This window comes from Excalfactoria chinensis, chromosome 12 (assembly GCF_039878825.1).
Source record: "Excalfactoria chinensis isolate bCotChi1 chromosome 12, bCotChi1.hap2, whole genome shotgun sequence".
In the NCBI taxonomy this organism is placed as follows: Eukaryota; Metazoa; Chordata; class Aves; order Galliformes; family Phasianidae; genus Excalfactoria; species Excalfactoria chinensis.
Window position 1 is genome coordinate 6537396 of NC_092836.1, and position 10614 is coordinate 6548009.

The following is a 10614-nucleotide window of genomic DNA, read 5'->3' on the forward strand; positions in this document are numbered from 1 at the left end:
TCTTGCCCCCATCGCCACCAGCGCAGCGCTCCCACCTCTTACAATGTGCCTCATCAATACCCATCACGTTTCCCTTCCTTGCCTTCATCCTGGGATGGCCATACAGCCAACCCCACTGCTGATCTCCTTCCCTACGAGCAGTCTGTGCCAGAGGCATTGGCATTGGTGTTGAGATGCAGGCATGGGTTAACTGCAACTGCTTCTCATTCCCAGCTCATCTCAGCCCTTACCTGGCTTGCGCCTGAGTTCAAGCAATTGGCCATCACTGAGAACTTGTGACAGCTGACAAATTTAGTTCAGGTTGACCCTGGGGTTTAAAATGCATTTGAGAACAGACACACAGACTGACAGGCAGGCGGTATGATTGCGTGAGGCTATTTCCTTTGACAAAAGAAGCCTTAAAAACCCACGAAGGACAAAAGTTACTGAAGCGCCTCAAAAAAAGGCTGACAGGAAGGGGAAAATGGAGTAACTCCCAAAGCAGCAGAAACATGGGAAGATGTTAAAATTCTCACTCTCCGTTTCAAATTATCTCAGTAAAAAAAGGCCCGACTATAGGATCATAGAATCACAGAATCCTTGGAGCTGGAAGGGACCTTTAAAGGTCATCTAGTCCAACTCCTGTGCAATGAACAGGGACATCCATAGCTGGATCACGTTGCCCAGGGCCTGATCCAACCTCACCTTGAAAAGTCTGCAGTGATGAAGCATCCAGGAGACCTTATATAACACCAAGGGTTTTAAGTGAGTTTTTTGCTACCAGCACATGAATTCCAAACAGATGGCTTATTTAAAGATCACGTGATACGCACTGAAATCAATATCCAGATTACAGTGGGGCTGCTTCAGGGAAATAGATATAATTGTAGACGTGTGAAAACCATCCAGTCTGGACAAAGATTGGGGCAAGAGGGATCAGCGCTTCTTCAAGTCTTAGAAAGGCAAAGAAAGAGTTGAAGTGCACGTAATTACCAGTGAGAGGCATCGCAGCAAAGCAGATAAAGTTAATTATACAGTAAAGGAGCATTTCCAGTTGGTGCGGTAGTAATCACAGTCAACTGAGAAGTGCCCAATGGAAGGAATCACATATAATAAAAGCAATCATTTAGTGTAAGTGTACAGCACAAATGACCTACAAAGACAGAGGCAGATGCAGACACACAGCTGGAGATGACAAACCTTAATGAAGGCTCGTGGGGTTCTACAACCAATAGGAAGAATAGGAAGCAGACCCTACCCTGCATGCTGTGTCCCACCGAACCCTCACACCCATACGCAGGAGCTATTGGTCTGTGCATTCTGACATGGGGGGGGGGGGGTGAAACGTAATACCTGAAATCAAAGGCAGCCTTTAAGGTTTGAGCATAGATCATTTGCATGTGTGTATGTTCTATTGCTGTATGGGAGCAGCATGGGAGCAGCACAGAGACGCTGTACCAAGGGCTGCAGCAGGTGTTAGGACAGAGGAGGAGCCCCACAGCCGCCCTGCCTGTCCCTTGGTGCCCCACTGCTGTTAGATACTATCGGATTCCCAGACCTCTAACCAACAATGAGCTTTAGTTTTGTCCCCCTCAGCTACTAACTCCAACCAACAGACCCTAACGCTGCAAAAGACTTAATTTGGGGCTTAAATGACACGTTGCTCTTGGCAGCATCCCCGACGTGCTAACAGGGGAGGACCTGCCGATTCGAAAGCGTCCGGATAAAGAAATAAAGGGCACCGATGAAAGCGAAACGGACACCCGTCCGATCAGATGGAAACGGCTGAGGCTCACAGCACGGCTCCAAGCGAAGTTCATTGGTATGAGCGGGGTGGGCCCGCAGCTCGTGGCACCGCACACACTCCATACACCCCCTATAGCCCTTCCCACCCGCACACACGCGCTGTGCACGTGCACCCCCTATAGACCGCGCGCGGCCGCTTCGGCCCGTTCTGCGCAAGCGCGCTGCCGCGACTCTCGCTCCACCCCCCCCATCACGCACGGCTGCCACTCCACGCATGCGCACATCCCGGTCGCTGGACGCCGACACCTCCGGGCCAATAGGGAGCGCTGCAGAGCGGCTGGCAGCGCCGGAAGTGAGGTCAGCGTTTCCGCCCGTCGCGGCTGAGTCACTGGGCCGCGCCGCCGTCCCGGTGCCCGCCGCCGTCCCGAGCCGCCCCGAGCCGCCCCGCCATGCCGCTGGAGAACCTGGAGGAAGAGGGGCTGCCCAAGAACCCCGACCTCCGGATCGCACAGCTCCGCTTCCTCCTCAGCCTCCGGCCCCGTGCGCCCGACCCGGCCGCGAGGGATGAGTTGATGGCGGCTGTGAGGCTTCACAGTGAGTGCGGGCGGAGCGGGGAGCGGCGGGTCGGCCTGTCTGCGGGACGGGGCTGCATCGGGTTGGTCCTGGGGTGGTCGGGGAGTCGTGTGTCCGTGCGGGGATACGTGTGTATGGATGTACCGTCCTGTGTATGGATGTACCGTCCTGTGTATGGATGTACCGTCCTGTGTCCGGCTGTGCCGTCCCGGCTGCAGAAGGACACGGTGGTCGGCCGTGTTGTCCTTCGGTAACCAAAGCGTTCCGGCTTTTCTTTTAGACATGGCTCCGTATTACGAAGCTCTGTGCAAGTCTCTGGAGTGGCAGATGGACACGGAGCTGTTGAGCAAAATGAAGAAAGCTAACGAAGAGGAATTGAAACGGCTTGATAATGAACTGGAAGATGCTGAAAAGATCCTGGGGGAGAGTGAAATCCGAGATGCGATGATGGCCAAAGCTGAGTACCTGTGCAGGATTGGGGACAAGGTGGGATCACAGCTGTTGTACTGAAGCTGGCAGGTGGCTGAGCACCACACGGCCATTCGCTCACTCCCTCATCTTCCTTGTGGGAATGGGGGAGAGACCTGGAGGGAAAAGGGAGGGAGTAGAACTGGTGGGTTAAGATAAAACTATTTACTAAGATAGAGAATCACAGAATCACAGAATCACAGAATGACCCGGGTTGGAAGGGACCTCAAGGGTCATGTAGTTCCAACCCCCCTGCCTAGCAGGGCCACCAAACATACGCCTTTACTAGATCAGGTTGCCCAGAGCCCCGTCCAACCTGGTCTTGAACACCCCCAAGGTCGGGGCATCCACAACCTCCCTGGGCAGCCTGTTCCAGGACCTAACCACTCTCCTAGTAAAGAACTTCCCCCTAACATCCAACCTAAATCTTCCCTCTTTTAACTTAAAACCATTTCCCCTAGTCCTGCTATTATCAGCCCTTTCGAAGAGTTTGCTCCCCTCCTGGGAGTAAGTTCCCTTCAGGTATTGAAAGGCTGCAATGAGGTCACCCCGCAACCTTCTCTTCTCCAGGCTGAACAAACCCAACTCCCTCAGCCTGTCCTCATAGGGGAGGTGCTCCAGCCCCCTGATCATCTTCGTGGCCCGAGGGTTATGATTATGTGTATACGTGTGTATGTACATATATGGATATATACATACGTATGTATATGTAAATTTATGTCACAAGTGATGCACAAGCAGTTGCTTACTGCCCCCCCAAACAGCCCACCCCCTTCAAAACTCTCCTTCTGCATGATGTCATATAGAATGGGATTGCCCCTTGGCTGCTGTCCTAATTCTGTCCCCTCCCAGCTCTTTGGAATCCCTCCTCCCCAGCCCTTCCCTAATAAGAGCTGAGAAACTGGCTTTGGTTCTGTGCAACACTGCTTTGCAACAGCTAGAAACATCAGTGTGGTATCAGTGTTGTTTTCTTTCTAAAACCAAATCATAGCACCATGCTAGACCCTGGAGGAAAACAACTCCGTCCCAGCTGAAACTAACACAATAGCATGAGTTTTATGAATTCATATAGAAACACCAAACTGTAACTGGTCAGAAGTCACTCCAGAGAGTGCTGAATGGAAACTGGCTGCCTTGCAGTGGCTTTTTTCTATGGCACAGCACATACATGGGCTTCAGATTGGGGGAGGGTGTTACTGGAGTTAAAATGAAGCAGTGAAAAAGCAAGTAGGCTGTAAAAGGAAACGCTTCCTGGAAAGGGAGAGAGCTGTTTTCTATTGGTAGATATCGATTTTCACTTACTTTGTGTCTGTAGTTGATGGAATAGTTGATGGAATGCAATTAATGCACCCACGGCAGATGTTTTTCGAATACTCTTGATTGCTTTGAACTTTGTTGTAATGCAAATGGTTGTTTGGTTAGGAGGGAGCTCTGACTGCGTTCCGCAAGACTTACGACAAAACCGTGGCCCTGGGACATCGTCTGGATATTGTGTTCTATCTGCTGCGGATCGGCTTGTTCTACATGGACAACGACCTCATCACACGGAACATTGAAAAGGCCAAAAGGTACAACAGTTTGGGTTGGCCGGGGGCAAGAAAGCACTTGTCAGACAGACTGTAGCAAAATAGATGGATAAAAACAAACCACGTTGCCATCAAGAAATGCCACTGACAGCCTATGAGACAGAAGCACAGAACGGTGGGCTGGTGTTAACTTGGACTAAAGAGTTTCCTGTTTCTCAGTCTTTCATGCAGAATGTTCATGCAGAAGCAGTAGCAAGGCTAGTGGGTTGCTTCAGCTATTTTCCTAGCAACTGACTTGATTGGACTTTGTAGCCCACCCCGCTTTCTCTCCTGTAGCCGTTAGAAGACAAGTTTGGATGTAATGATGTTGTATAATTTTATTACTGCAGGGATGCCACCTGAACCCAACACATCCAGTTTCTCTTCTAGAAGTAAGAGCCCGGTGCCAGGATGGTATCCCCTCATTTCCACAGCTGGCTTATCTCTGCGCTGTCAGCATTTAATACTTCACTGTTATAATCTTATAACGTTAATGTCACTCCTGTGATTGTTGAAAGTTTGCCCGTTCCATTGGTAACTTTTCTATGCTGTTAGTTGGACAGCTTTGATTTTAGCAGCCAAAGAAGTGGAGGTCTGTTGTCACAGCTGAGGTTGATGGTAATATTGATGTGCACATCTCGAGGAAGGTCTCATTGCTACCCCATGAAACCTGGACTGTATCTACAAGTTATAGCATATAAGAGATTTTTGCCTTCTGTAATCAGGTGGTATCATGTATGATTTACTGTATGACTTATCCCATAATGATTTTACAGAAGTAATTTTCTTTTTGTTCTATTTTAAGTCTAATAGAAGAAGGAGGAGACTGGGATAGGAGAAATCGTCTCAAAGTCTACCAGGGTCTGTACTGTGTAGCTATTCGAGATTTCAAACAGGCAGCAGAGCTCTTCCTTGATACAGTTTCAACGTTTACGTCCTATGAACTTATGGATTACAAAACATTTGTAACCTACACTGTCTACGTCAGCATGATCGCGTTAGACAGACCTGACCTTAGGGAAAAGGTAAGGAAAGCAAGTGATGGCTGGTCCCAACAGACCCAGCCTTTCTTTAACATGCTGATCTCCAGGCTAAAAGGGATAGTCTTTAAATGTGTTTTTTGTTTGTTTTCAGGTTATTAAAGGAGCAGAGATTCTGGAAGTGTTACACAGTTTGCCAGCTGTACGACAGTACCTCTTTTCTCTGTACGAATGCCGATACGCAGCCTTTTTCCAGTCATTAGGTAAAGCTATCTTGTTTCTTATAAGAGCATTTCAGGTGCTGTAGTGGCTTGTTTCACATCATTCACAGCTTCTGTGGAGTAGCTACAGCGCACAGAAAGAGCGGGAAACAAAACACAATTTAGACAGTGACATAAAGTTTGATGCTGTAGTGTCACTGGCTTTGTCACAATATCGATTGCATTTAATTACTACTTCTGATTCTAGAACTATAATAGTCATAACAAACTGTGTTTTGTATAGCACAGAATATCTTTCATATCCGGAACTATGCAAGAATATAATGTAGTTGTGTTCACACTGATGATGTATTAACAGTTTGACTTACCTAGACGGTACCTCACATTTCTTACTCATTAGATTTCTTTCTCTTGTTTCAGCTATTGTAGAGCAAGAGATGAAGAAGGATTGGCTGTTTGCACCTCATTATCGATATTACGTACGGGAAATGAGGATCCATGCATACAGCCAGCTCCTAGAGTCGTACCGCTCCTTGACATTAGGATACATGGCAGAAGCTTTTGGAGTCAGTGTAGAGTTCATAGATCAGTAAGTTGTTAAGCTCTTTAAGTGAAATGTTTGCTCTGAACCTACTTAAGTTACGCTTTCGTGGAGGAGATTGGCTGCATTTGAATGTAATGTTTCAGGAAAGAAAATAATCGGAGTGCAGTTTCTCATGAGAACGGTTCCAGTTCTGCTTTAACTCTGAGGGTCCTGTGTAAAACTATTCCTTTGTGCCTAAGTTTGTTCTTCATCCTGCTATTCCTATGCACCTTAATAAGCCACAACCTTTAACATTCTAGAAAACAACACAGTTCACAAATACAGCAAGGTGAATATTCACATTCACACGCGTTACCTGCCCTACACATCTGATGGTGTAGCTTTGCTTGCTTTCTGCTAGGTAAATAGAATCTGGTGTTTTTCACTTAAATCAGGCTTATGTTGCAGTCTCAATTTGCAATTCACTTTCTGCTGTAAGAAATCAGATCAGCTTTAGATCATGGCAGTAACGAATATGAAGTGAGACGGTGGCATCCCCTCGGCTGTGTATGTGAAACGCTTTGAATGCTTTCTTCTCTTAAAGGAATTTCAGATTTTTCTAACATAGGAAAGTGTTGTGAAATGTTCAGAACTGAATCAGTTGGTGTTTCAAGATGCACCAGATAGCACTCAGTTCAGAGGTAAACGTTTCTAAGTCACACTGCCTTGTGTGCTTCTCAGTCATTTAGTAGTAGCCGAGGCTTTGTCTTGCAGTAGATCATGCCAGGCTTTTTTCTAATTAGTATTATTTCCTATAACATCAGCAGTGTCACATAGAACAGCGGCTGATGAAGCAAAGCAAACAGAACGTTTAGAACCGCTAGGAAATAAGGAGCTGCTACGAGACTCTTTAAACAGACTGGTGATATTTACAGCAGGATGAATTCTGGATGCGTTTTTTTGCTGAGTGCCACCTCTGAATCTGAACTGCTGAGCATAATGATGAGCCTCAATTAACTTGAGAGGGAGATTTTGGCCTCAGAAGAAAACACAAGTTGTGTTAGAATTGTTGGAACGATTGTGCTTGTTTCATGTCCAAGCTTTAAAAAGATGAGAGTGTCTAAGATACCTCATGGGAATGTATTGCATGTACTTCAGAAATAGGTGACTGTGATGTTTTGTAACAGCAGATTCGATGCTGGTAGGCCTGTAGTTCCTTGGTGGTGTTGAACAGTCATTTATTGATGGTTTTTTTTCCTCTTTATTTAGGGAGCTTTCAAGATTTATTGCAGCTGGGCGATTGCACTGCAAAATAGACAAAGTAAATGAGATTGTAGAAACCAACAGGTAGGACATCGATTCCTGGACGTTACATTTTACAGCCCTGTGGAGTTCTGTACATTCTGCTCACGTTTATGTAGTAAGTTTCCATGAGGTAAAAGATCTCAACTCTGACTGCTTTTTTTTTTCCCCCTCTCCTTTGCACTTTCTAGGCCGGATAGCAAGAATTGGCAGTACCAGGAAACCATCAAGAAAGGAGATTTGCTGCTAAACAGAGTTCAGAAACTTTCCAGAGTAATTAATATGTAATTTTTCTAATGCAAGGGAATGCAAAATGTAGATGTTTAAAGCATTTTGGAAATAACCTATAAATATATTGTATAACTTGGTATACTGTAGGTAAAAAAACCAGTAGCGAGAGCGCTCACGTTTTTACTTTCCACTTCATTATGTACACACTGTTTTGTTTTGGTGTATGGATCCCAGTTCATTTATTAAATGTATGGTACAATTGATCTCTTGTAATAGATTTTATTCCTTCGCTTGGATGTGTGTTATGTTCAGTGCTTCCTAGTAAAGCAAGATCTGTACAGAAAGAACACGGCCATCCTTTTTCTAAGACCTTTATATTTGAATCAAAGGTGAAAAGAACTAATTGCATAATAAGGAAATAGCCAAAGATGTGCTGGTTTTTGAGCACTATTTAGACAAGGCAAGTTCTTACCGTGAGGGAATTGCAGCGTAAGGCAGAATAAGAGGCATTTTCATTTTCTAGCCCTGATGTAGACCAGAGCAGGAAGACTTCAGTTCCGGCTGCCTTTTGGTAACATCTTTTCCACTGTCCACAGATACAGATGTTAAGGATATTAGATGGCAGTACTGCAAACAGTGTGAGCCACAGGGCTCATTGAATTGAGGGATTTCCTTTTTGGTGCAGAAGTGAGTTTTCCTTCCAAAATCTTTGTATTTCTCGAGACGGCAGCACTGTGTGGAACAACAGGAATTGCACCGGATGGTTCTTAAAGACCCTTTGATTTGCCTCAGTTTGTTTTCTGATCTGAGCGTAGCACTTCAGTTTCCATGTCAAGCAGAAATGATGGGATTTCTGCTTCCTTCAAGCACCGTGAGGTAACTCTCAGTTATCTTTCAGTGCCTGGTGATAACGGTACGTTTTCCTTTGGCTTGTTTCAGCTCATGATTTCAATTTAGTTCTGATTGTGTCAGGCTGACCCAATTTGTACGTTGTACCTATCCATAGATTTATAGTCTGCATGCCAAAGTTGTACATGCTCTCTTGTAATTTAATCCTGTGCAGTTCCTTGAACTACTGCCATTCTCCAGTTTCCCCTTGGGAGGCCAACTTAGCTCTGGCACGGAGGTAGTCGGACTCAGATGCTGCTTCCAAGCTGCAGCCCTACAACCCTACGTTAAGCTGTGGGAACGTTATGGTCTGTGGGTAAAGCTCTTCTACATAGTTGTTGAAATGTAATTTGTGTGTGACTGTCCTTTGGTTCACCTGTGTCTGCTGGCTTGCCAAAGACTCCATTTCCTCTCTCACTGAAGATGGGACTCCAGAGCTTGAGCTCTGGCCTTACAGGCAACAGACTCAGTTGCTATTGAAAATAAAAACCTGTTGTGGACAGAAGCGGATACAGGCAAGTGAATGGAGCTCATCTATAAAGCAGAGGATGGAGGAAACTTCCAGCACTGTTAGAGAGCAGCAAAACCAAGCAGCAGTGCTCTGTCCCTGCTGCTTTGTATGGATTGGACAACAGCTGTCACAATGACAACTGTATCTCGCTTGCTTGGACACGGCCTGCTGTTTGCATGTCTCAGGCTGCTTTTCCCTCCTTGCAATTAAGTTTAAATCCAGGTTCATCTGAACAACTTCAGAAAAGGTTTATGAGAGTCTCCTGAAGTTTGGTGCTCCAGAAGAACAAGAGCAAATCAAGCACACGCTGCTTTTCTGCAACAAAGGTCCCATGCTGCTTGTTAGGAACCAATCCAATAGTTAATGCAGTATTGAGCCAAAGCACTGAGAAAAGCATTCAGTCAAATTAAGAGCCTCACAGCAGATCATACAAGCCACGTGTGTTTGATTATTTGTTGCAGCAGAACGTGATGATAATAAAGGAACCCAAATTTGCATTTAAATAAAGCCAATGGCAAAGCTCTTCTATCAGCTGCTTCAGTAGCTGGCGTAAGTAAGTGAGGGCAGGCTGTGGTGTGCCAGGGCTCACAGGGCTTTGCTGTGCTCATTGCATTTGTGGTTGTCACGGAGCCGATGCCTTGTCCTGGGTACAGGCATCTTCCTATGAGCGTGGCAGCAGAGGCACCACTTTCTGTCCACAAACTCCAGGACTTAAGTAAGGCTACGCTCCAGCTGTGATCAAAAGGTATTTTCCATGGCAAACCTCTGCTACTGAGTAGACGAACTTGCTTTGCTGGGAGAAGCAGCAGCCAATGGCAGTCTCTGCTCACTCCCATGCAGAGTTGCGGTGCCCAGTGCAGCAAAGGGAGAGACAGCACATGCAGAGCTCCAGGACACCTCACAGAGCTCAGTTACATGGATAAACTAAGCTGTATTTCTTTACCTTGTCAATCTTAGGGTATACAGACTCCTACTTTAAATGCAGCTGACAGCAGTTGAGCCCTCAGTTCTGATGGATCTGATGGCAAGCAGAGCGCTGCTGCATGAATGCACGTCTCTGGTAGAGCCCAGCACAACTCCGGTACCAGCAGCTGATAACAGGGAGCAGCAGTTAGGAAGAAAAAGGGGGAAAATAAATAGCAGAAGGTAAATGGATGTTTGCAGGAAGGTGAGATAGATAGATAAAAACATTTCAGCCAACACTACAGTAATGCAGGTATTGAAACACTGGTACTGGAAGCAAAGAACCTGCTGACTGCCTGACCCGCCATTTCTTCCAGCATTCATTCCAAACAATGAAAAAAAAAAACCCTTTTTACTTGGTGCTAAAATAAAATAAGAAGGAAAAAAAGAAGAGAGAAAGTAAACCAAAAGAAGAGCAGTGCCCGGGCTGTGGAGTCGGACCGGTTGTGCAGAGCTCTGTACAGCTCCACTGTCCCATCACAGCTCTTGGGTTCCTCCGAGGGATCGTAAAATGAAGCAGAAACATCGGATGCGTTCCATGCAACCAACCTCATTTATTGAAAAGTCCTAATTTTATTGCCTTGTTTAGTAACATGTTTGTTCAACAAACTAATCTTCGTCATGAAGCAAAGCACAACTTTTTTTTCTTATAAATAGTATAAAT

The 10614-nt window shown here is 45.9% G+C and overlaps 1 protein-coding gene across 1 annotated transcript; it reads left to right on the plus strand.

Moving 5' to 3' along the window:
* The first annotated feature begins 2064 nt into the window (after nt 1–2064).
* On the plus strand, nt 2065–7851 carry PSMD6 (proteasome 26S subunit, non-ATPase 6). Its single transcript, XM_072347165.1, has 8 exons — nt 2065–2319; nt 2579–2784; nt 4189–4334; nt 5137–5356; nt 5466–5574; nt 5953–6121; nt 7325–7402; nt 7549–7851. The coding sequence occupies exons 1-8, from the start codon at nt 2175–2177 to the stop codon at nt 7643–7645; spliced, it is 1170 nt and encodes a 389-aa protein (XP_072203266.1). The 5' UTR covers nt 2065–2174; the 3' UTR covers nt 7646–7851.
* Nucleotides 7852–10614: the final 2763 nt, after the last annotated feature.